The sequence below is a fragment of the Ambystoma mexicanum genome, chromosome 3q, assembly GCF_040938575.1.
Source record: "Ambystoma mexicanum isolate Mex_15411 chromosome 3q, UKY_AmexF1_1, whole genome shotgun sequence".
NCBI lineage: Eukaryota > Metazoa > Chordata > Amphibia > Caudata > Ambystomatidae > Ambystoma > Ambystoma mexicanum.
This window is the reverse complement of record NC_090926.1, coordinates 1,249,896,862-1,249,924,244: the sequence shown is the minus strand read 5'-3', so window position 1 is coordinate 1,249,924,244 and position 27,383 is coordinate 1,249,896,862. Positions and strand designations below refer to the sequence as shown.

The 27,383-nt window shown below is 46.2% G+C and overlaps 1 protein-coding gene across 6 annotated transcripts in view; it reads right to left on the bottom strand.

Moving 5' to 3' along the window:
- The window catches only part of DOCK6 (dedicator of cytokinesis 6), a 1,219,180-nt gene that overhangs the window by 1,126,235 nt on the left and 65,562 nt on the right, over nucleotides 1-27,383 (bottom strand). For all 6 annotated transcript variants that reach the window (XM_069604231.1, XM_069604230.1, XM_069604232.1 and 3 more), the window contains exon 2: nucleotides 10,765-10,855. In XM_069604231.1, coding sequence (XP_069460332.1) covers nucleotides 10,765-10,855 — 91 coding nt within the window. The remainder of the gene's footprint in view (nucleotides 1-10,764; nucleotides 10,856-27,383) is intronic.

The window sequence follows — 27,383 nt, the reverse complement described above, 5'->3', positions numbered from 1 at the left end:
CTGCACAGAAGAGTCAAACGGGTATGCAGGTTTCCCGATATGTGCTGAAGGTCCGGGGGAGCAAGAGGGTGAAGGCAGAAGCTCCAACAAGATGGTCTGGGACCCTGTGAATGAACATTGTGAGTCTCGGACCTGCATCTGAAGATAGAGAATTGCTTGGCAGGAGAGTGAACCAAGCCGTTCTAAATACTGCAAGTCTGGAAACCGCACCCTTGTCGGGTGCACTCAGAGGGAGATGTGAGACGCTGAAGCATTACTGTCGCCGCAGGACTCTAGGAGAGCGAGCAGTGCTCTCTGAGGCTGCTGCGAGAGAAGAGCAGAGCTATTCGCTGCAGGAATCCATGAGAGCGAGCCATTGGAAGCCGGAAAGCAGACCAGGGAGTGGAAAGAAGACGAGGGGAGCTGCCGTATGCAACCAGTGAGTGGAAACAGAGAAACTATCAGAGCGAGGCACTCCGGGGACTTATAACAAGCACTCTTGAATGCCAAATGCAATGAAAGTGGTTATAAGCACTTTTGAATGCCAAACAAGTAATTTTGAATACCGAACCAATTGAAAGACATTGTAAGCACCTTTCAATGCCACACACAGCAAAAGCCAGTTATGAGCACTTGTAAATGGAATGAAAGCAAGGTGGTCCAAGTGACAGTTACCACAGAATGAATTGTTTGAGACACAAGTGTTGGCAAAGCCAAGAGAATACCAAGAAGGGTATGAGATGAGAAGCTAAGTATTGGTCAAAGCTAAAGAGTTCAAGGAACTGCAGGTTAAGAGAGAACCTGTATTGGCAAGAGCCAAAAGAATATGGAAATTGTAACAAAGAGCATGGTGGCCAACTAAGCCACAGTAAAGTGTCGGAAGAGTGTGACACTGATGAAAGAACCAAGCTTCACCGTCAAAGGAAAGCAGTGGACAATTGTTGATAGAAAGCAGACAAGGGGCATCGGTTGCATGACCTGTGATGGGTGGACTATGTGGTCTGACAACTGCGCCTAGACCTAGTGTCCCCTTTATGGAAAGAGTCAATGAAAGTAAAATAAACTTGTTTTTTGCAACAGCTGCTTATGTGATGTTGAAGTCAAGAAACAGCACTGTGTATGTGATCCAGTGAAAAGTACTGGAACTGGGAAGTGTCCCAAGGAACTGTGTTGTTTTGAAAAGCTGGAAGAATTGAACTTGTGTTTTTATTTTTTATTGTTTACAGCTGAATTCACCAACTTTTACCATTTCATTTAAATTCAAACTTATACAATATTTAAAACGTTAATAGAAAATATCCATTTCAAGTACACATTAAAATAGAAATATTTTAATTTCAGTTGCAAATTAACTCATAACTAAAAGCAACATGTAAACATTGAATTCACTAAAAGAAGAGAAAACCAAAGATACTTTAGTACAGTTAGATAATCTCAGTATGTTATATCTGTATATACGGTTTCTTCAAATTTTAATATTTTTTAAAAATGGTGTTGTTTTGAAAAGCTGGAAGATTTGAAATCTTGGGGAAGGGAACCCTGAGACTTTGTGAATTGTTTTGAACTTGGGGAAGAGGAAGCCGATTACAAGCCAAGAGCTAAAAGAAGCTCTGAACTTTACTTTGAACACCGATTCATTTTGATGCAGACATCTCTACAGTTAGTAGTGAGGGCAAGTAGGTCTTGGACACAGGCAGACTTTTAATTTGGACTTCCTGATGCAGACTATCCTTAGTTTTCTTTAGGTAGGGAAATCCCACCTTAGCATAGTGCAAGTTAGGGGTGTCAGGTCAAAGGGTCGACTACAAAGGATCGAATGGTCAAAGGATCGACGCAATAGGGCTAAAAAACAAAACGATTGAATTTTTTTTAAAATTATATATTTTTTGGGGTGTTTTCGTTTAGGGAAAAAAAGTTTTTTTACCACAAAAACAGGGGTTGGGGGGCCCAAAAAAAAAATTGTAAAAAAATAAATAATTTTTTTTCGATCCTTTTGTTTTCAGACCTTTTGCGTCGATCCTTTGACCATTCGATCCTTTGTAGGCGATCCTTTGACCTATAACCCAAGTTAGGCCTTAGTCCATCCTGTCTTTTAAGTTGTTAATAAAAAGATCAAGAACCAATCTTGAACCTGTTGTCTGTGTCTCATTGATGATGCCTTCACAGAGAATATAGACCTGTGAGGCCCAATAGGAAAGAAAGTAGAGCCAGCCAGAATCTAGGGGTAAGGATCACAACCCTAGTCTTGGAGTTCTACATTTTTTTATGTCTTCTGTTTTGGATAACCCAAGAGACTGGGAACTTTTCTGTTGGTTGGAACCACAAAGAACAATTTACTTTTAGGAAAGAGCATCCATGCACGGTTGTTTCAGTTATACGTGTTAGGGACAGAACCAGGCTTTTGAGACACGACAGGAATGGACTCTTAGTTTCGAACATTCTGAAAATGTCCTTAATTTTCTTTGAGGCAGGGAAAGGTGGTCGGTCATAATTTCGAAAACAAAAGGTCGAATGCCAATGTCGAAACAATAATGTCGAAAAATAAATCGAATTATTATGTTTTTATTTATATATTTTTTTGGGGGTTTCATGAGTAAAAAAAAATATTTTTTTTAAAAAAAAGGGGGGTTGGGGTGGGAACCCCCCCATTTCGAATAAAAAAACGTAGTTAAAAAGAAATTCGATTTTTTATTTTTCGACATTATTTTTTCACAAAAATGACTTTCGACATTTTTGCTTTCGAGATTATCACTATAAACCGCAGGGAACCCCCTCTTAGTTTTAGGGACAGAGAGGCATTTTCCCAACCCTTTCCTTGAATGATAAAAGTTTCTGCCCAATCGCACACCTCCATGCCTTACTGCTGCAACCTTACAATATACACCAGATTTTGTCCCTGATGTAGCTGCTTGCGCGATCAGGCTGTCAGTGCTGTGGTGCTTGGAGAGGAAGTCTGTGTCATAAGATCCTGGCCTATACTTCCTGACTAGATCCTTATGCACTGCTGGTGATGCGCAAGGTTTCTTCCACAGATATCTGCGAGGTCATATTGCCTGATTCCCTTGACAGGACTCCATCCTAGAGCACCTGTTACCTTGACCATTACTCCTCTGTGGGCGGCATGTGGTTGCCCATGATGTATCTGGATGCTCAAAGCTTACCTCCGAGGATGTGTCGAGACCCCTGGCATGCTTCAGGTTCATAGCCACTTCTTTTAATCGGTTTCCCTCTGATTGAAACTTATCGGGCACCTTAGACACTATAACCGGCTTGAAGCCAAAAGGAATTTGATCACCACCATCATCAAAAATACTTTGAAAAGACCTCAAATCATTTTTCGCCTACAGAGTGTACCTCAACGTCAAGAATGGGTTGACTATTAACATTGAAGGGCCTTTTGAAATCAGCAGGGATGCAACACTGAAGAATGCCAAAAGGGTCAAAATCACTGATGACGTCTGCGACTCTCGAATCAGTTAGTATATCTGGACTCTTGAGTGCACATTATAATCGGGACTCAAGATACCCTGCTGGCTTTCTCAGGAGCCGTTGGATCGAGTACCTTCTTTTTGATCTCCAAAGAGGAGATGGAGGATCTCACCTTATCAAAAATGTCACCTTACGACAGAACACCTCCTATTTCTCCACCAAAGTGGACTTTAATGGGAAGCGTACCAGTCGGTCAGATGAGAACTCCGATGAAGAGTACCTGCGTCGTATACCTTTCATTTTTTAAGAAAAGGAGGATGAATGTCAGGATATGCTCCTCAAATGGGACCGCTTCCTATGTTTTTTTACCCTTTTCTTCAGCCTCAACAGTGATCTGTAAACTGCCACAGAGCTTTTCCCCCTCTGAAGAGTTGCGTTATCACTGGGTTCTACACAGCGACTTAAATGTCGAGCACGCCCGAGAACCAATTATGAAGAACTCTCTTTCAATGCCTTTGGTGTCATAGTCTGACAAGAACCACAATCAGTCACGTCATGTTCAGCAGCAAGGAATTAAAGACATACTTTGCAAAGGACAGTTCTTGAAATCTTGGTGTTACAATCCTAGCACTTTTTAAAACCGGATGTTTTAGGTGTTGAGATTTTGAAATGTATAGAGTATGCCAGAAGGAATTTCTGAGGTACCAAGACTGTTCCCTTGAAGAATGCAGAAAAAAGGAACAGGTCACGGTGCAAGCTATTTGTATCAATGCCGACTTCCCTTCCAGCCTCGGAGGACCTCTGCGCCAATGCTGCACGTTGCCCTCCGCTTTGTAAGCTTACACGTACTTGAGTTTTGACAAGCACTTTGAAACTGCATTGTTTCCTCAATACTTAAGGGGTGCAAAAATGTCCCCCTTTGCTAGGTGCTTTGCCCGGTAGCACGTAGATTGCGTTTAAGAGGCCTTTTGAGGTAAGAGTGGTGTCCAGGGGAGAGATGTCATGTTTTATGTTGGCATCACCTGGTCATATGAAGCTGTCCATTGCATAATATGACTATATGTGGCATGCTGTAACTGAAAAATACTGGCAGCACCCACATATTAAAGACTATAATAATTATTCCGGATGAGTGAGGCTAAACCAACACAAGATGGCAGTTACAGGTCATATAAGACTGTACTGTCAGATATAAACCAGGCCCTAGACACAAGCAGATTTTTCTGGGTGCCCCCCATGCCTATAGAGTACCACCCTAGTTGTAAAATGGTTTGTACTTGGCTGTTTGCTCATTTATCTATCTCAAAGTTAGTATTTAGTATACGCAATGCTACGCCCCACCAGGGTCAAAGCTTGTTTGAGGTCACGTCAGCTCCCCCCGATATACCTGCTCATATGCTGGGCTAGTCACACATACAATGGCATAAAAGAATGGAAACAACCATCTGTCTAGGAGGAGAAGAGAGAGGCCCTAGTCATGATACTCACAAAAGCACATTGACAGAAACCAGTATTTTTACAGATGGAGGCAGGGTGGCCCAGTGCTTATGATGGGACTCTGGAAATCGGAAACCTACATACTAATCCAATCTTCTTCACTACACCAATTTGGGTTATCCTGGGCAATCTACCTCAGCTCAATTTGCAAAACACTGGGTGAATGACGATACACTAATTCCCAGTATTAAGAACTAAATAAAAAGCCAACATTTACTGATAAGACTAGACTAATAATGTCTGGGTGTTCTGAGGACTGTGAGAAACCTGAACCCCAGAGGATCTCTTGCTCAGGTGGCCAGGGCACGGTCACCCCCCTTGGATCTAGACCCTCGAGGTGGACAAGTGCAGGAGGAACACCTGGGTGAGGGGTGCTCAGGGAGTGGGGGTGAGACACAGTATTCTCCCCATCTGATACTTCCTCCACCTTTATAGATTGTTAGGAATCCAGTCCCGTTGCCCGCTCCCAAATTCCAACGGGTACCAACATTAAAGGGAAACTTAGGAGAAGAAATATATCCCTATCCGACATCCCCTCGGTCACTATGTGACATTATCATCTAAAACCCATTCACCTACAACCATACATCTGCCCCCTTCTCCCTCACAAAAACTTACAGAAGTTTCCCTCCATCATTAGGGAAAACTACAACTTCCATACTTCCTCCCTATTGCCTTTTTCAAAACCACTGGGACAATGAAGACGAGGAACAGAGCAATGAAGATTGCCCATAGGAACCAATGTACCATGGATTACTATGGGCAATCTTCATCTTGTCCATTATTAAGGACAGGAAGAGTCAGGCCTCCCTTCTCAACCTACCACACCTGAAACTGACTAAACCTCCTTACCAGTATAAAAAAGCAGAGCACAGGAACACACTATGAGTGAGCTGGGGATTCTGGGGGATGCAGAGAAGCCAGATAGAGACAATTTCAGCTGGAAGAAACCTGGAAGGCCTGGAAGAAAGGAGCACTACCCAAACACTGAACCTGAGTGCACAAGGGAGACTGCAGTGTGGAGAGGAAGCAATAAGCCCAGGTAGCCAGACTAGGGACAGCTAGGGTTGCCTGGGGATACTCGCACCCAAGCTCCTCCACTGGGTGAAACAAGAAGACCCAGGCCTTTGAGGGGCAGGTGACAAGACCCTGACCTTACAACATCTCCTTGGGCTCCTGCAGCTCCCAAAACAATGGAAATATAGTTTTCGGGTAGCTAGCGAAGGAGCGAAAAGGCCTAGGTGTATTCTGGGACATGAAGTCCAAAACCTTTAAACTTGTGAAATAAGAAGTGATGCCTGGGGATCCGACGTTTGGCGTTCGAGATATACACGTCCACCCGCACTACAGCAAGAGTCGAAGAGGATAGGCAGATGCCCCGGCATCGACCTTGGCTCCCAGATGAAAACCGCAAAGGCAGGCGGCGAGTTGAAGAAAACGTATGCAGGCCGGGCTGTGTGCAGGCGGCGAAGGTGAAGCCAGAAATATGAAAGAGTGACATTTTGAGAATACGGCAAGCGTGTGAAGGGACAGAGTGGTTAGGCACATTAGATATACCCAGTCGAAGGTCTCCGTCTAAAGCGTGCCATATCTTCAGAATTAAAATGATAAAAGGAAAGTGAAAGGAATTCGAAGTGATCATGCAAAGGGTCAAGTAAAATCCTGGGCACAATCGAAAGTCTTTGATGCTAGTAAAATAAGTGAACTATTACCGATCCGAGCCCGGCTGAGGGAGATTGGTTAAGGCTAAGTGGATTGAATCGAAGTGGTCATGCAAGGGTCAAACAAAACCCCTTGCACAGTCGAAAGACTGATGTTTGTGAGACAAAACAGTGGAAAAGTGTGAGTGACAACAGGTCCGAGCACGGCTGACGGAGGCCTGTTGAAGTCTATAGAATTGTAAAGAGGTAACCGGTCCGATCCCGGCTGAGGGAAGCCCACGGTGAAATATATAGATTGAAAGACTAAACATTGGTGAGAGGGTCTGAGCCCGGCTGAGGGAGACCCGGTGTGAACAGTGCACCCAAAGACTTTGTGAATGTGAACATCTTAACCAAAGAAGAACTTTGGTGTTTGTTTGTTACTCTAGGCATCCTACAAACCAGAGACTTATTGGAAAAGAGTCTGTCACAAAAGGGCCGGATATTTTTGTTTACACTGCATCCTCGTGCTAAGAGAAACAAGGGTGTGCCACGTTGTCCCGTGCTGAAAACGTGTGGAAGGGAAGCCAACTATTCAGTTATCCCGACATATTGTTTCTTGAACACTTTTCTTTTCATACAACATGTTCCCACACCATTTGTTATTAGAGGTAAGGATTGGCAATAGTGTTTTCTGTATAGGCTCTTTTTATTTTGACAGAGACTCTACTAGGAGAGACTCCTTAGATTTAGCGTTAGATAAGCATTCAACCAACCCATTGAAGTTCAATGAACACCCTTGAACTGTGATTACTTGTGTCTGTCCTCACTGTTTGAGATCATGCATTCCTTACCGGACATTCTGACATTAAGTACCCAATGTTGATAATAAGCTGTATTTGCTGTTATGCAGGTTTTGAGGCTAGCATTCATGGATTAGAATGCAAGCATTACTGCAGACACAATGTCTAACCTTGTGGAAACGATATCATGTGTGAGTAGCTATCCTAGTCAGGAAATCTCATGTAACACATGTAATTTGTATGATGCTCAGCCAGAGCAGAGATGGCAAGTTAGCCCATGTCTCCCACACAGTTCTTCCAACACAGCAATGTTTAGCTGCCGTTGGTCACGTGTTCAAGGCTCAACCAGTCAAGACATTATCAAGGCTAGGTGTGAGAAGTACAACTAGGCCTGTCTTTTTCTATGCATTTTATGTTTGCGTTTGTTGTCCTGGATTTATAGGAAAAATAAAAATATAGGTTTGTGCCAGCAAAGACTGGGGCTGGGAGAGCTACTTGACATAAGACAACATGCGCGATCTTGAATGAATGAACTCAAACTCTAACCATGGGAAAGTAAAAAAAGTTACTCACCAGGGTGACTAACCTAGTCCTAGTCCATAGTCCCCTTTCCTGCATACTTGTAAAACATTCCGTCATTTTCCGGCCTGGGACCGGAGCACTTTTTGAAGCATCAAAAATAGTGTCCGCCTTTTATTTTTACGCAGGGGCCAGCATGTGTGCCATTAGCCATGCCTTCCTGAGCCCTGCCCAGCGCATCGCTCTTCAGTCCTTTTCTATCGCCAAGGTCGAGAGACATATTAGCAACAAGAGGGAACTTTTAGAGAGGATGGCAGGAGTATGGAGGAAAGGGACTAGGAGTACGCTAGTCACTACAATGAGTACCATTTGCTTTACTTCTACGTCCCGCCCCCTTTCCTCCATACTTATGGGAGACTCACAAGCACTGAACTAAAACTAGCCCTAGGAGGCTCTGAAACCACTGCGCTGACCTGTGTGGAATAAAGGAGCACCAAGCATGTTTGTGATAAGTCTCTCATCCTGTAGCAAGTCAGAAAGACCCTGGAATTGACTGTGTTCCATAAAAAACCCAAGAAGATCAGGTCCTGTGTGACAGTCCTTGTTGATTTTATTTTCTCAAGTTCACCGACAATCCCAGCCAAAAAAGCAGCTGACGAAGCAACTGAAATTGAGCCGCTGCTGTACGGAGTCAGGGACTCCGAAGGAGCCTGTCGTCCAAATACAGATAGAAATATACTCTTGGAGTCTGAGGAATGCTGTTATTTCAGCTATCATCTTTGTAAAGACTTGCAGCGCCGAGCTGAATGTAAAGGGGAGGACTCAGTATTGAAAATGCTCTGCCCCCAACGGAAATCTAAGAAATTGTCAGTGTTGAGGCCAACAGCAGTGGAAGAAGAAAGCGGACATGTAGCCAATGGAATCTCTCTGGAAGCCTGAAGCTTGTACCAGCATCAATCCTCTTGTTTATGCAATGGACATATGGGGTTTCTCCCACACTTTGCGGGCCACTGCAGAATGTCATTTTGAAGGAAAGGGCCTGAATGCTCTTCTGACTTGGACGTAAGGGCCCCCTGATGTCACCCCCTCCTGCAGTGCTGTTGGATCAGGAGTTGGGATGTCCAAAAAAGCCATCACGTCCAGCACCCTATCAAGAAAAAGCCCTGACACAAGAGTGTGGTTCCTCTCCATCCTCATAGGTGTCTGCTCTGTCTGACTTGGTGGGCACATAAGTAGACGCTGAGGAGCATGCCGGCTCAGGATATTTGGACTCCGGAGGCCGCTCAACTGAAGAGGGCAGCGAAGGAGGCCCTTCCACTGGCTTCGGAGGAGGCAGTGGGGGAGGCATCTAGCCAGGGACCAGGGACTCTGGAGGCTTAGGGATAATTTCTTTGAAGAGGTCCCCAAGATACGCCTCTATGGGATCAGAATGCAACAGGTTTTGAAAGCGACTGAAGAACGTGTCTTATGAAGACGGCCTATGCTGTGTCGTAGGAATAGGGCGGTCCTGAGGATTGCATCTCCACGAGTCAGTGGAAACTGGCTGCTATAATGCCCCCCCCCCCCCATCTATAGATCCACGATGCCCTCGGGCTGATTGCACGCTTTAAAAGTCTGAATAAATAAATAAATAAATAAATAGTGCAGTGGGGTGGATGTCAGTGGAAGGGCTATAGTTGGTGGAAGAGGGATTCTTGTATTCCAGTCCAACAGGGGATTGAAAGGGTTTTTCCCCAAAGGCACAGGCGGCAAAGACGTGCGCCTGGCCTCTAGACCTGAACCCCTGAGGGCCCAGACAAAATGGCAGAACCCGAAGGCTTCGACAAAAATTCTGACACTGTCGACACAGGCTGAGGTTCTTCGCCACAGGTCTCTCATAAGACATTGTCGTTCTGACTGGAACTTTAGAAGCCTTGTAATAAAGATTAGCCCCCTTAGGGATTCTCGGCAGAGCCGGTACTCAAAGACTTTGCACATGTGTCTGACTTTTTCGCTCCCTTCGTTAAGCTAGTACAATGTTTAGCCCCTATGAGGGGAAACTCAGACGAAGATCCAGTCCCTTCAGCCCCAGACTGAGGATCCTCGACCAAGCTGGTGCTTTTTCTAGCCCCTTTTTGGGGAACCTCAGAAGTGACCCCAATGCTTTTAGCCCCTTAATAGGGAACCTCAAGAGTAACCCCAATACATTTAGCCCCTGGCCGGGGAACCTCAGGAGTTACCCCAGTAAGGTTAGACCCCAGAAGGGTAACCGCAGAGGAAACTCTGGTACCCACATTAGACCCCGCTTGGAGTAGCGGAGGGTGAAACCAGGTAAGGCGAGAGACGGTGCAACTCCTCCCAACACCAGAAGACTTTCTCCCACCTGACAAGCATTCTCTTAAGTAAACGGACCGAAAGGGAGTCACAATGGAAGCAGGCATCCTACCGATCGTCTAGGCCCAGGCACTAGAGAAATATCCGCCACTGCATAATGTCACCCACAGGAGGAACACAAAGCCAATCCCTTAGGCTCTGGCATAGGCAGAGGAAAAGAAGGTGACACAGAACCAGAACCTGAGCAGGCAACCAAATTGAAGGACAATTTGGGAAAAACAAAATCCCAATGATGAAATTGTGTCCAACCCTGTCAGTGCAGAGAAAAGGAACGAAGGGTGTTGCGCTGGGGGGGTTCGGGAAGGCGGAGCTAATGCCATACGCAGTGGACCTGTGTATAATAAAAACACAATATTTGTGATGCTTCAAAAGGTGCTCCGTCCCGTCCCAAAGGACGGAATGTCCCACAAGTATGGAGGAAAGGGGAAGAGAAGTAGGAGTATGTGATTTATGGTCCAGTTTACCACTGTATATCAGGTAAGATATGCAAGTTCAAAGATGGACACCACTGTAGGTTTACTCACCGTGGACTGGGAGCCGCTGCGTTTTTTAGACATCTGTGGGGAGCCACCATATTCCCTGGACACCTGCTTCCGGACTTCAGATGCCACGGTCCTGCAGAGGAAGAGAGTAAAGGGGATTAGTCAAACAAGGAAGGGCCATGGCCAGAAATCAGCAGAGATGAGCACAATATCTCCAAAAGATTATTGTGTGACCACTTGTAGGCCATCCTAATCCAGGAACTATGCAGTTGGGTTAGAGATCATAGATAAATGTTGCTCTCCCCCCCCCTCTCCATGGAGGAGCCTTATAGGTATCTTCCCTGGATTGGGCAGGATAGTGCTCCAGAAATAGCACCAAGGACAACCATGCTCAACAGACACATTCTGGAGATAATGGCCAAAATACCACATTTTCAGCTGAGATTCTTAGTTGCACCAGACAAGAAATAGGAAGTCTTATAAAAGATGATGAGATCTCTATGGGTCATTCCTGTGGCATCAGGGGTACCATGCTATCAGTTCTACATAGTAGTTCTGCAGAAGGCAAAGGTTCTGTGAAGGTGCCCCTCTGAATGTAGACCAACACTTTCTGAACACTCAAACTTAAATGGTCACAGTCAGCAGGTCTCCAATGGACAGACTCCTGCCATCTGATGATGGCCGCATTTACACAAGCGTCTCGAGACCAGAGTACGGGGAGCCAGCAGTGTTTCTGGGAAATACGAGGGAGCACCAGAGGGGAAGGATGGCTGTAACCCATCACACAATTTAGAAAGAAAATACAAACAACATCAACAGAAGAATAAACAACTATTCACTGCTTTGAAGGAATATAACCAACCCCAAGACTGTGATTGTAAAGGGTTCAAAAGTTTTGAGAGATAATCATTCTAACACCAAAGGTCATTAGAAGATAGTATTGGCCACATAATAGTAAAAACATGGCATCAACACAACTATCAGACGATGAATAGTTCAACAATTTAAAGGGCTTACGTAGGACTGTAAGGATGCACTACAGAACATTAAGATGAAGGTATTTTGATCAAACTCTGATAAAGAAAGTCAATGGATAATATTATATAATTAAAAAGGGGTCATACAGTTTTCACAAAAATACAATATACTGTTACTGGCAATGTTTTTTCTTTTGCCTATTTATATGCGAACGAAAATGTTCCATCAATCCGATTTTCAACAATTGTAAAGCATTCTTCTTGCTACGCTTCTCCTTTTCCCCTTTTCGTGTGCCTTTAAGAGTGAGATCGGAGGAAGTGCAGTCTATAGATGGGTACAGAAGCAAAAGAAAAGGTTGATTTTTATTTAAGTTTGCACCAGTACGTTTACCTACTGAAGCTGCCCCACCGGTTAGGTTATATGTTATCTGTTGTATGTTATTTGTTATGTTGGTTTTATAGAGCGCTCGATCACCAAAATGTATATTGGTGCTATAAAATGCACTGCTGAGAAATCAATCTAAGTTAACAGGGTAAAAAAAGCATGACTTAATTGCACGTCTGAAAGACAGCAAGTCTGGAATGATGCAAAGCTGGGTTGGAAGGGAATTCTATAATGTCGGTGAAAGATGGAAAATGATGGACCACCGGCTTTTCTCCTATTGAATTCAGGGACATTTAAAAGGTTAAGTGAGCTAGCTCACAGAGAACTCCCAACGGTGCACAAGACTGAAATTTGTTTTTAAGGAATATAGGCCATTGCCGAACACAGATTTGTTAACAATACAAAGTACCTTCAATTTGATGCGACTAGCGACCGGAGGCCAATGTAGCCTGCACAGGACTGGGGTCATCTGATCCTTTTTAGTTTTGGCTATTAGGGGGTGCTGAAAGCGCTACCTTTAAGCCAAAACTATTGTCATTAAAATAAGAGCTTTAACATAAGAGCTTGAAATAGGGGCTTTGAATGAGTGTCTCTAATGCTTTTCAATGCAGAGGGCATACAAGGATGTATTTGTGTTGTATGGCTATGTGTCCCCCCCAATTTAACGCCCAACTTTTAAGTTAAATCAATATGATTTTCCTCCCATATCCACCAATCTCCGCCTTAAACGACACCCCTTTTTGCACTCTACCTGCATTTGTATTGTGTACTGAATTTGTCAGCCATTTGTACTTCCAAAATGACAGACGCCATATGTTAATAAAAAGATATTAGACTTGATTGATGCTTTAAAAAATATTTGCTACAGCTTTTAAGTTATGTTACATATTATAATGTATTTTGTACTCAAAATTTACATTTTGTTCTAAAATGTCTCTCAAAATGTCCATGTACTTGCTTGTGGGCGTCTAGTGTTTCCTGCTGTAAGTGATGTCAGTGTGATGTGATTGGATCTGCAGTCTGTGTTTGCTTCCCCACGCAGTCATTGTATTTCAGCATTAGAAGAGAGCAGTGAGGCTGCTTATTTATTTGTATCACTCTTACTTTTACTGCGTGGCGGCTGGGCTGTAACGTGGGGGACAGTGGATAGGTTTACCGCCTACAGTATCTGGAAGGTTGGCTGCTTCTCCGTCCTGTTCTTTGTTGATCTCAGCCTAAAGGGAATAATGCAAGCACTGGCGTGGATGCATTGCAGGGTGCTTGGTGCTTTTAAGTTCACTTTCTGCAACATGTAAACTTTGACATGCAAGCCTCGGTCCGGGCATTGAATGCTGCAACATCTGCAGCTGTTTCATCTGGGTCACACAGAGCACCCTGCTGCAAGCAAAGTGTTTAAAAACCCGGGAATAAATGTGAACATTCTAAATGATCACTCTGTGGTCTGCTTGTCTGTTTTGTGATTCGAATTCGGGCGCCATCACGCTTGCGTCACAATGTTATATTCTGTAGCCGACGCCATCGCGTGTAGCCCAAATCTGAGCTCTGGGTTCGCTCTGGTTTAAGGGATTAGCGTTCACGCGAGAATTGCACGGAAAACACCAAACCTTCCTGCTGACATGGACCAAGGTCCCCTTCAGTCCAGTAGTAGAAAGAAGAAGCCTCTTCTGCGCGGCTGCATTGTATTGTATTTTTGATTACAGAAGCATGTGTTGGCTGGGATGTAGTGGACAGTCTAGCACACATGACAAGCAGATTCGAATCGGCCTCCCCCGCACCAGCCAGTCAGATGTCAGAGATAACTAGAAAGCCCTGCCCTTGCAAGAGACTCTGCTCCTGAAATATGAAATGGCAGCGGGCCAAGCGGGTACAGATGTTAGGTCAACTGTTCACAGTTGCTGCTCGAGGGGGCAGTACACGCCTTTCACGGGTATAAAGCGAAATGAGCATGGAGGAATCGGGGCTTCATGCACTTTGGGGAAGCCCTGGCCCTTTTCTGGAATGAAGCGGTTTCTATGGGCCCGCCCGCATGTTGGCTCTTACCAATCACTTGGTTTACTTTTCACTTCTGTGTCTGCCAGCTGGCGGTGTGGAGTTCTGGCGGGCAGTAATGCCGCACCGACAGGACCACTGCCACGCTTTTCTCAATGGCAAAGGACAAAGTGGCGTTTTCGATGGCCTCTTCTGTTTTCCTATTAGAGTCTTTTTGATGCTGCATGTACAAGATTCGTTTCTGTGGGCATGTAAGATATTTCTTGCAGTGGCAAGTCCAAGAACTGCAAATCAGCCGGAAACCTGTAGCTCATATTAACATCTGTATTGCCCTTGTTGCCTACATACAGCTCTTCCCATTTAACATGGATTCCTTGGAATTCTAGAATCCTAGGTATCGCCTGACACAAAACTTTAATAGGACTTCCTCCCTTTTAGGGTTACAGTAATGTCTTAAAATCCATTGTGTAGATTTTTTATAAAGCGCCGCATGCCTGGGGGCCTCAGAGCGCACAGAAAGACAATGACAGACATATGAAGAGGTAGAACAAGGAAGGGAGGATGATAGTAAAGGTTTTGTGTAAACCATAAACAACATTTAAAAAATAAATAAAAGTCTTAGCAAACCTCTGGAATAAGGCAAACATCTGGCAGCACACCCTCTTTTGGCACCGCTGTTTCGCCATGGGCCAGTTCGGCACAGCAGCCGATTCGCGTGCCCATTTTGGCGCAGAAGCCTTTCTGGCGCGGGCGAATTGGGCGCGAGGGACGTTTGGACGTGGCAGACATTATAGTCACGTCTAAACTCCCTCAGGCCAAATTCAAAAGCAGAATTCTTTGCAAATGCAGCAGGTTGACAGGTACTGTCCCTGTTAACGTCTTGCATTTGCAAAGAATGATGTTTATCCCAATGGGCTTGAGGTCCCCAGTGAGTCTGCAGAGGTCTTGCGTGAGGGGTTTGAGGGTTAGCATTAGGTTGGCTAGGCTTAGTTTACAAATATCGGGTGTGCGGGCTTGCAGTTCCGAAATTGCTGTAGTGTAAATTCAAGCAGGCCCCAGGAAATAAAATCAGATTTTGGGGTAGGGGCCTCCACAAACTAACTGGGTGGCTTCAACCCTGCATCCTGTTTTAGCTACAAGCCCCGAATCGCCATACCCCCCACCCCCTTTAAATGTGTACACAGATATGTCCGAGGAACGCAACCTGTTCTATGCCGCTTACACATAGCACGCTTCCTTGGGTTGCCGTTTGTACGTTATGGCCTCCATGGCCTTTAAGCATTACACAACCCACAATGGCAAGCGGGTAATCGTGTGAAACACTGTGCAGTAAAGCAGCTTAGCCCTGAGGCACACCACAGTTGTCTTTTCACCCCAGTAATGGGGCAGCACCCCAATCATATTGCTGCCTTCTTTTTTTTCTGGGGATTTTGTTTCCAGCACCCACACTTTAGGGACTTTGTTAACCCTTTTCCGGCATTGGCACAATGGGGAAACTGTTAGGATACTTTGGAGGTGCGCAAACGTCACCCCACGCCTTCACAATGATGGCACACGCCCGAACACCACCCCACCCCACCCCAGGTGTGCAGAGATGCAATGAGCCGGGTCGGTCAGGGATTTGGGGTCTAGCTCTCCTCTCTGCTATGTCTATGGCGTTGTATTCTTTTATTCGTGTTATAGTCTTTGTGGGGTACTAGCACCGCACACTTTGGTTGCCATATAGCGCTTTGACGAATATCATGCACGTGAAATAATGCAACATCTCAACCCATGCGGCGTGAAAGTTGGGCACGTTTATTTTAGCTGCAATCTTCGCTAGTGGGGGAATGATTGAGAAAGTGAGTTAGGAAGGAGCAAGCATACAGTCTGTGCACAAGTCTTTATTGGGCGCACGCAGGTTTACTGCTCCTATAGGCCCCTTCCTCGGGCATTTACCCTGGAGATTTAAAGAGTGGGGGTGGCTGAAACAAATGAGGCGCGAGCTCTGGAGGTGAAAAGGCCCAATATTAATGCGCTGCTGGGAATAACAACTACAACAACACAACCGCCAACACTTGTTATGCTGATATAGTGGGCGGCGAGGCAGACGGCATGTTCCCATTGAACAACGCTCCGTGAACCCAGCCAACGTAGTCCTTTTAATGGCTGGATTATAGTTCCAGCCAGCACCCTCCTTACAGTGATTTAGTGCAGTTTGATCTCAGTCATATGGCCGTAGTGATATAGTGCAGCAGTGCACGGTGTCCTGGTCTCGTGGTGCAGATGACGCCCCGCATTAAGGGAATGCAGAACACTCCGCACGGTGCGTTCCTCTCTGTACATTGATTTAGTGCCGTTTGGTCTTAGTCGGTAATATAGTGCAGTATCCTGGCCTCGTAGTGCAGATGACGCCCCGCCTCTGGGGACAACAGAACGCTACATACTCTAAATTATTACCTGTACATTGTACACCAGAAAAGTACTCGTGCAGAGCATACACGCTTACATTTCGTGTTCGGAACTGTCCATTTTCGGCATTCCTCACGCCAAAACATACCGGCGGCGAAACGTTGCCGAGCCAAAGTAGGCGCGCCTAAATGTCTGCTGCGCCAAGGCGGTCGCACCGAACTGGCAGCGCCAATATGTCCTGCCCCGACATCTGGGACTGTAGGAGAATAATACTGGATCAGCACTGCCCCCTTCCTGCCATTCAGAGAATTTGCTTTGCCATTGACCAGATATTCTGCCCCAAGGAAACGTGCAGAGGCAAATCCCAGAAACAACAGCTCCCTGGCAAGAACCAGTGCACATGTTGTACATCTACAGGGAGATGGCCGTGGTATTTTCACTCCCCTTTTACGAGAAAGGAATAGGTTGCTCAATCGAGCAGGACAGCAGATGTATTCATTGAGTGGTAGATCAGTGAAGATCTGCCTCAATCCAGGGATCTTGGGAAGGACATGGTCTGCTTTCTGTGGAAAAAGCAGTCCACTCACATGAAACCTTGCAGGGTGACGCCAACAAGGACCACTTCTTTACAAGAAGATTGCTTCAGAAGCTGCAACCGGTTCCATGCGATTTTAATTGGAGTTATTTTTTACTGAAACATTTACAATAAAAAAAAAATCTCAAAATATTTGGGGGGTCTCCCCAATCTCAATGTTCCCCTGTGTTTTTAATCCCACCCCAACACCCTCCCCCACCCGTTTCAACCTTTTACCCCATCCCCATAAATATTTCATTTAAAATTCGGAATTTTTTCATTGTTAAATTGTTTTGTTGTTAAATACCTCTCTGTTTTCCCCCCCCTTGATAAAAATAACTGGATACCGGCGCAACTGCCTCTAAAGCTGTCGGGGGGAGTGTCTAGACCTCTATCAAAAAGGTGGATTTTCTGTGCTTTTTTAAAAATGTGTCAGGCAAGTGGTTGATCTTAGGGCAATTCATTCCAAGGTCGAGCTCCACAGTAATCAAAACTGGCACTGCCTCATTTTTTGAGCTTATAGCGTGGAAGGGTTAAAAGGTGAGTATTGTTGGAACGAAGGAAGCTCTTGACCAGAGCCTTCAGTAGCCAAGCAGGTATTTGGGTGCAGATTCGTTCAGGCATTTCTGATAGGGTGAACGATTTGTAGAGGATCCTATTTTTCACAGCGAGTCAGCATATATGTCAGAGATATGCAGAGACTTTACCAAACCATGTACTGCCTGAACTGCCCCGTTCTGAACATTTTTTATTTTGTTGCTATTGGTGGCAGACAGACTGTTTCAATAGTCTAGTTTGATGTTCACCCGAGCAGATCACAGCAGGACTTTGTCTTAGAAAGGTATAGATGAATTTTCCTCAGCAAAGTATTAAGAGGTGTGCTTATCAAAGGAGAGCTGGCAGGTGAAATAAGATGGCCAGTGTTCCGACATGTGCGGCACAGGTAATGACCAGCCAGCAATGCATAAGCATGTATATATTATGAGGAATCCAGCATCTGCAGCCTCGCTCCTGAGCCCAAGATCAGAAGCTCCGTCTTATCATTATTTAGTGCTAAAGAGTGTCTTATTATCCAGGACTGGATTAAGGCAAATATTTAATTCACCGTCTGGGGATCCTTGATTTAATCCGCCGAGAGTTCCAGAAGACCTGGGTGTCGTCTGCATAGTTTGTGTAGCGGACACCCATATTGTCCAACAGCTCAAGGAAGGTGCCTGGTGTACAGATTGAACAGGGGAGGAGGGAGACATGCTACCTGCAGCACACCACAGGTCTGCTGAACAAGAGATGGCTGGTAACCCACTACAGCAACCCTGATGGTGCGGGGGTGAAGGGGTCAGGAAAGATTCCATCCAGAAAGCAGCATTTTCGGAGAATTGCATAGTATTCTAGGAGACATAGTACCAGAGTTCTAAGAGTTTTGGTGGAACGATAGATAACGAGTGAGCACATTTTCCTAAAATTCAGCAGATTAATCGTGGCAGCAGTTAGCAGTGATAGTGGGTGGTGAAGATTGAGATCACTTTAAAAAAGGACCCAAAGATTGCATACCTTGCAGAAGGGGGCCGCATGAGGCACCAAAGTACAATTCATTGGTCGATTGCTGAAAGGCAATTAGAGATGCATCCAGAGAGAGAGAGAGAAATGGGGTGATACAAAGGAAGGAGAAGAAGATTTGAGAGTTGTCCACAAAGACGTGGAAGGGAATCAAAGTAGGAGATGAATTGCCCGGGGGAGGCAGTATAGAGGGTGAATAGTAAAGGGCCAAGGATGGTCATTGACAGAGAAGGAGGTAGCTGTGTTCCAGGAAATAAAAAGGAACATTTGGAAAGGTAGGAAGTAATCCACTGGAGAGCAATATGCTTCATTCCTGGATAGTCCAAGGTCTGAAGGAGAGCAGGGTATCTACAGTTTCAAAAAGTGGCTGAAGGGTCCAGAAGGATTAGGATGAAGGGGAGTTGGCGATGGTGAGCAAAGGTCAGATGATTTGAGACATGGGTTCGTGTAGTTACCAGAGAGAGCTGGCTGCAGAATCCAGAAGGAAGAGGGTCGCTTGGTACATTGTTATCAAGGTCGATAGAAATAATTCTGTTGAAGACCAGCCTCTCCTGGAGGAGAGATACAGGTCGAAGGTTAACAAGATTGTTGAGCCCTCCCATAGCTCCTTGAGCATCACTAGGACTGTAGCTACATTGAATCATGCTGAAAAGAACCCCCCCCCAAAGGAAAGGACCTGAAGAGAATGAAGAGGGGGGCTGCGGAGATTGGAGCAAGTAAGAGGGCAGTTCCTTGAACATCTGCGGGGCAAACAGCTCAAACGGTTCGTGATAGGGCAATTGATATTGATATTTTATTTGTATCGCGCTCGTACACAAGTGGAATGGCTGAGAGTAAAATACTCTCCCATACAAATCGTATCTGGAGCACTGCCTACATTATAGAGCACCAGGAAAACCATTAGCACAGTGTGTAAGGAGCTTCTCAGGGGTGTAAGGGCCAGCATAGCTTTGAGGATGGAGGAGTGCTGGTGGAGGGCTGGGGGGTTCAAAGAGTAGTGATGAGGATAGTGAAGTATGACGATTTGTGCAAGGGGCCCTGAGCTGCAGTCAGTCAGAATGCATTATGGGGCCCTGAGATCCGGTCAGTCAGAATGCATTATGGGGCCCTGAGATCCGGTCAGTCAGAATAAATTATGGGGCCCTGAGATCTGGTCAGTCAGAATGCAGTATGGGGCCCTGAGCTGCAGTCAGTCAGAATGCAGTATGGGGCCCTGAGCTGCAGTCAGTCAGAATGCAGTATGGGGCCCTGAGCTGCAGTCAGTCAGAATGCAGTATGGGGCCCTGAGCTGCAGTATGGGGCCCTGAGCTTCAGTCAGAATGCAGTATGGGGCCCTGAGCTGCAGTATGGGGCCCTGAGCTGCAGTCAGTCAGAATGCAGTATGGGGCCCTGAGCTGCAGTATGGGGCCCTGCGCTGCAGTCAGTCAGAATGCAGTATGGGGCTCTGAGCTCCGGTCAGTCAGAATGCAGTATGGGGCCCTGAGCTGCAGTCAGTCAGAATGCAGTATGGGGCCCTGAGCTGCAGTCAGTCAGAATGCAGTATGGGGCCCTGAGCTGCAGTCAGTCAGAATGCAGTATGGGGCCCTGAGCTGCAGTCAGTCAGAATGCAGTATGGGGCCCTGAGCTGCAGTCAGTCAGAATGCAGTATGGGGCCCTGAGCTGCAGTATGGGGCCCTGAGCTGCAGTCAGTCAGAATGCAGTATGGGGCCCTGAGCTGCAGTATGGGGCCCTGAGCTGCAGTCAGTCAGAATGCAGTATGGGGCCCTGAGCTGCAGTCAGTCAGAATGCAGTATGGGGCCCTGAGCTGCAGTATGGGGCCCTGAGCTGCAGTCAGTCAGAATGCAGTATGGGGCCCTGAGCTGCAGTATGGGGCCCTGAGCTGCAGTCAGTCAGAATGCAGTATGGGGCCCTGAGCTGCAGTATGGGGCCCTGAGCTGCAGTAAGTCAGAATGCAGTATGGGGCTCTGAGCTCCGGTCAATCAGAATGCAGTATGGGGCCCTGAGCTGCAGTCAGTCCGAATGCAGTATGGGGCCCTGAGCTGCAGTATGGGGCCCTGAGCTGCAGTATGGGGCCCTGAGCTCCGGTCAGTCAGAATGCAGTATGGGGCCCTGAGCTGCAGTCAGTCAGAATGCAGTATGGGGCCCTGAGCTGCAGTATGGGGCCCTGAGCTGCAGTCAGTCAGAATGCAGTATGGGGCTCTGAGCTGCAGTATGGGGCCCTGAGCTGCAGTATGGGGCCCTGAGCTGCAGTCAGTCAGAATGCAGTATGGGCCTCTGAGCTCCGGTCAGTCAGAATGCAGTATGGGGCCCTGAGCTGCAGTCAGTCAGAATGCAGTATGGGGCCCTGAGCTGCAGTCAGTCAGAATGCAGTATGGGGCCCTGAGCTGCAGTCAGTCAGAATGCAGTATGGGGCTCTGAGCTCCGGTCAGTCAGAATGCAGTATGGGGCCCTGAGCTGCAGTCAGTCAGAATGCAGTATGGGGCCCTGAGCTGCAGTCAGTCAGAATGCAGTATGGGGCCCTGAGCTGCAGTCAGTCAGGATATAGTTTGGGGCCCTGGGATCCGGTCAGTCAGAATGCAGTATGGGGCCCTGAGCTCCGGTCAGTCAGAATGCAGTATGGGGCCATGAGCTCCGATCAGTCAGAATGCAGTATGGGGCCATGAGCTCCGATCAGTCAGAATGCAGTATGGGGCCCTGTGCGCCACTCAGTCAGGATATAGTATGGGGTCCTAAGATCGAGTCAGTCAGGATACAGCCTGGTACCCAATGCTCCTTTCAGTTAGGATATGCAGTCTGTGGCCCTGAGCACCCTTCAGTCAGAACATAGTCTGTGGCACTAAGCTCATGTAACACAGGATACAGTCTGATGCACTGAGCTGACATCAATCACCTTACATTCCAGGACCCTGAGCTCCCACTAGCAATCATACAATGTGGGAAGCTTACCTCCTATCAGTTATGATATGATTGGGGCCCATGGGCCCCATCAGTTAGGATCCAGTCTGCGGCCTTGGGCACCCTTTACTCAGAATACAGTAAGGGGTCCTAGGCTCCTTCAATCAAGATACATTCTGGAGCACTGGGCTCCAGCCAGGTACTTGGGGTCCTGACCTCCCATCAGTGAGGTTACACACTGGGACCTTGACTTTCAATAAGCCAATAAGCCAGGAGCCAGTGTAGGGACCAGGCATCCATTCATTCATTCATTCATTCATTCATTCATTCATTCTGGAGCCCTAAGCTTCCACCAGTGAGGATACAATCTAGAGCTCGGAGTTCTGGACACTCTGGACACAGCCTGGGGTCCTGAGCTCCAATTAATCAGGATGCAGTCTGGGTTCCTAGGCTCCCCCTCAGTCAGGATAAGGCTTGGGTCACGAGTTCCGATCATCAGGTTACAATCTGCAGCTCTTAACTGCAATCAGTCAGGATGCGGTCTGGGGCCCCAAGTTGCATTTAGTCAAGACACAGTCCGAGAACACAGAGTACCTGTTAGAGTAAGGGTGTCCCTAATTACGCTCACACCAGAATCAATACATCCCGCTAGGAAAATAAGGCCAAAGGCGATTTTGTAAAGATAACAAGTTTAATCTTACAAATGAGGATGGTAGCAAAGGAGTCTGCTGCCTGAACGTTCTTCTCCTGTCCCTTTCCCGTTTCTTCCTGCCAAAGTGGTTTCAAGCAGGAGGTTATATTTGTCTGGCTTGCCATGGTGATGTCACTGGCGCTGGATCATGACTTCAGCCAAATCTGTCCTTTTTTCATAATAGGGATGCTACTAAGTCACCTTTCTTCGTTGTCAGCAGTTTTGTCAGGGTCCTGTAGTTTCCTCCACTCTTTACACTTATAATGTATCCCATGCTGCATTTTGCTACACAAAACATGCAAGTCCTATTTACCAACCCGCATGGACCCTTGACGGACAGTGGACACCTGGTGAGTCAGTTCATACTGGCCATAGTGAAGAACACTGTACACTAAGCCTATGGTCTATTTAGATCCCACAGGCGGCATTCCTTCTGGGGAAGAGGGGGAGTTTGACTCATATACAGCACTGTGATTTTACAATGCCTAGGATCTGACATTACAAATCTATCCAGCTAATAATTAATTGTGCCTATATTAGACAATAACTACCTTCTTCAGTGCTTACCTATGTGTATGTGACTATGCTTGCATGAGAGCTTTCCCAGTGCCCCTCCTACCCCCTTGTCCATTATAGTGCCTTGAAAATGTCTTGCCTAACTCATAAGCAGTTGAGTGTTAGGGGGACCCTGGTTCCTTCCCGACATTAGTCAGGAAATAGTCTACTGACTTGAGCTCTGTTAACTCCCAATAAACGTCTGGGGCCTGACATACCATCAGCCAGGAAACTGTCTGGGCTCCTGTGCTCTGGTCGATCGAGACATACTTTGGGGCTTTCAGCTCCTCCCAGTAAGGACACAGTTTTGGGCCTTGAGCTCACACCAATCAGAATGCAGCATGGGGGGTGGTCTTAGATCCAGACAGTGAGGGTGCAGTTGGGACCCTGAACTCCCTTCAGTCAGTTCCCACAGCCAGCATGAACATGTTTTTCATACTGGCATATGCTGTGGGCACAGGCATCATGAGAATTATCCTGTGCGCTGTTGGGGACTTGCTTCTATTTTTTTTTCACGTGCTACAATACAAAATCAAGTGCAACTGTATGGCTTTTTACCTAATTCTTCACAGAAAGTGCTGTAAAATGCCTCAGTTTATCCCATTATTTCAAAAATGTTCTTGGGGTGGAGGTGGAGGAGCCCTCTGAGCCCCCCATGTTTAGTTTGGGTTCCCTCACTGTGCTTAGTCAATCCCACATACTTGGCACAAACATGTATTCCACCCCAGTTAAAAGATTCACCAGCCCCCACTGAACATCACCTACCTGTCACTGTGTATGAGGTGTGCTTTAATTTGCATACAAGGTCAGGTAGGACCTCCTGAATGCTGGTGGTATGCCGTCACATAGATATTTATGCATAGGATACACAGCTTAGTATGGAATAAACCTTTCTTCCGTAGGAAAATATGACTTTGCTTTAGATTATTCGCCATTCGAATAATAAAGCATATTCGGGTTCCGATATTCATAAACTCAAGGGGAGATTTCTTGCATCTCCTGTTTGCGCAGCCGCCGTGGGCACACCCTGTGACAGCCATGCCACCTCCTCTCCTTTTCTCTCCTCCACTCACACTTGCTCTATCCACTGTTTCATCTCATCTCTTACACCGTTCTGCTCCACAGCCTTCTTTCATAGGTCGTTTCTTCATCCTACTGATAAAATAAATGATTGATGAATTGTATTTGGATATTGGTCAGCTTGCATACAAACTACAAAGTTGCCAGTTGTTTAAATTTGGGTTGTGTGGGTCATCCTGGCATCCTAAATTCATGAGGAGCATGCTGTAGGACTTGATCCACAGGGGCCTGTGATCAAAGTCCTGGTTGGTAAGTGGTGGATTCTTTCTGGCTGATGGGCTGGGCTCTTCAGACTTTTGATCATCAGGTTTGTGGTTCTCCACCCACTAAATTCCTTCTCACGGGCAGTGTTGCTGAACATTTTGAAGTTTAACGGTATCTGTGGTATCCATCCTATCGATAGTTACTGACGCTAGCTCTCCGTGTCCACTAAGTCGATTCTGTGCTGCTTTTATCTTGCTGATAATTGGTGGTCATTCACGTTAGAGCTTAGGTCATGAACGAAAGCTAATATTTCACAAGTCAGAGGGGCTGCTGAGGCCGTTAGAGGTTTCCTACGAGGATGGCTGGCAACATTTCCCTGGCGAGTAAAAAGGGTTCCTCAAAGCCAAAGGAGTCCTAACTCTTTCTTGTTCTTTCCTAAGGGTCGCAGGAGACTTTATGGGGAACCCTGGGTCCTTGAGAGGTGTGAAGTCATTGCATTTAGGTGTGGGGGGGGCGTCTTTCATCCTTCTACTGTGTTCCGCATACCCTCACTAAAGTCTAACGCAGTCTATTTAGGACTGATTTGAATTAAGTCTTTGGAATACCTGGGGCAGAGATGGGTTTATTTAGGCTAGTGATGGCAGTGGGTAACATGGGGGGTCCTCTTTCTATCCCCTCTGTAGTCCTACATAATGGAGGTGTCAAGAATTCCCCCAAGTACCTTAAACCAGCTTCTACATGGAATGTTATCACTGAAGCCAGGCCCCCAGGCTGATTGACTATAAGTCAGAGCTCCAAACTATATCCTAAATGGCCAGATATCAAGGTACACTGACTGATCTGAGCATATTGCCACATATTTTCATTCTAAATGACAGGAGCTCAAATACCCAGCCTGTATTTTAATTGACCACAGTTCTGGGCCCCCGAATGTATCCTGTCTAAAAGGAGCACTATGTCCTAACTGGTTCTCATGGCCCTGCATTATATTGTCGGTTAGGGCCCCACATTGCATCTTGACTGATGGCAGATTAGGGGCCCATAATTTATCCTGATTGACCGGATTCATGCCTTTCTGAATTTGGGTCCCGGGCTGTACACTGACTGGAGCTCATGGTGCAATACTGCATTCTGTCTGATGAGCGTGCAGGGTCCCAAACCTTATTCTGTCGGACCAAAGTCCTAAGTTACATTCTGAGGTCCACTGATTACATAGGGATTGATTGGTTTCCCAGACATTCAATGTAGGCCAGTCTGCACCTAAAGACAATTTTATTTATTTATTAGGCGCAGAAAGCCCGCGGGCATCAGGGTGCCACAATAAGACAAAAAATAACCTCAGGAACTAACTGACTTACATATAGAGGAAGTGTTACTTTGCTAGAGTCCTGTTTTCATTTGCCTTTCTGAATTTGAGGTGATTGGGTTCTAGCCTTAAACTCAGCAGCAGTTTATTCAAAATGATGGCAGTCCGGCCGGGGAAGGCTCTACCTAGACCATTAGCTTTTTAATATGGGTTCAGTACAATGAGCCCTTGAGCCTCAGATCTTAATGTACGGGTTGGTGTGTAGCCAACAATTTTAGACTTAAGGTTGTTTGCTTTACCCTTCTTGCAGGATACTGTATATCAAGGGTAAAGCAAAAAAGAATGCCATACCCCATCCCTAAATTAAGTGGCCGTGCGTAGGGGGCGCTGAATTTGGGAGAGAAGTTTGGCACACATACGCTCACATACAATACTTTCACCCACACATTCACACATCATTCAAACTCCTCCTTGCTTGCATACATAAAAACAAACATCAACATACACACGCACATACATACATACATATACACATTTAATTTAAAGAAAATGAAAAATGTAGATTATTTGCTTGCACCCTCCACACACGCCGCTCCGCCATGGAGGAACGGACGCCCTCCTCTCCGCAACTTGAACGCGCTCACTGACAGGAGAGGACTTCTCTCCATCAGTCAGTGTGTCTACACTGTAAGCGCAATAATGGGAGGTGGCAGGCCTCAGTTCCGAACCCCGCTGCTTCTTGTTATCTTTTTTTTTATTTGGTGCCGAGCTCAAGTTTAACGGAAGACGCGCCCCCGCCCAAAGGCTGGCAGCACAGTCCCATGTGCAAATAAATCACTTGGGCGCAAAAAGACCCCTCCTGAGCATGTAGCCTGGGGCAGTTTACCCCTCCGCCTGGGAGGTGTAGGAGAAACGAAAGGAAAGAAAAGTTGAAAGTGTTATGGAGGAAGAGAGAGGCAGGTTTATTAACTCGGGCTCCTGGAGAAAGACCCCTTATTCTGCCCAGGAGGGCTTCATTATACTCTCAAAAACACAGGTGAATGGGTCAAACTAACGAGCATACCCCCCCTTACTGATCGATCACCATCAGCACATAACAATCCAGTACCACACTTGAACGTTGTATACTGGTTTTTATATTTTGCAGTATCTACTGTAGGATTATTTTAGGTGTGGTGCTGAACATCATGGGTTTCACGGTAAGGCAATAAAGATTTGCACAATTCAACAAAAACATGTGAGATTACTTGCACATCTCTCTATACAGTCAACAAAAATGCAGATTTCTACTGTCGATACAGAACGAAAGGGGTCAGATCACTTAAACAGATAAAACGAATATACATAGTGCATTTCAGTACAAGGACAGTGGAACAATATTGGTAACACTGTGGTTGGAAAAAGGATTTGTCTACACCAGGGTGTTTCAGCCGTCTAAAGGGGCTAGGTGTGCCACAAATTTCTCACGGCCTTCGTCAGGACGGAAAAGACAGTGTTGTCAGGATGTTCAGAAAATGCTGTGGGGTAATAATTATGCCACAGACGTAACAATGGGAACAGCAATGTCCCACCGGTGAGGGTCGCGATGAACTCCTAAACTTGGATATTGCTGGAGATGCAGTCACTTCATGTTTGAGTGGACTGGATCCAGAGGTGTACCCTAGAACGTTGGGATGTCCAGGGATCCTGTATGCCCAGGGGAGCGTTCGTCAGCGTATGCTCCTGCTCCGATGTAAGGCACTGTTTCGTGTAAATCTTTCTTGCCTTACCGTGAAACCCATGATGTTCAGCACCACACCTAAAATAATCCTACAGTAGATACTGCAAAATATAAAAACCAGTATACAAAACGTTCAAGTGTGCTACTGGATTGTTATGTGCTGATGGTGATCGATCAGTAAGGGGGGGTATGCTCGTTACTTTGACCTGTTCACCTGTGTTTTTGAGTGGCAGAGAGGCATAAGAGGAAGCAGGATGATTGGGCGGAGAGGAAGAGCACATTAGAAAGGAGAGAAGAGAGATGAAAAGTAAGACGGGAGAAGTGAAGGGAAAGAGAA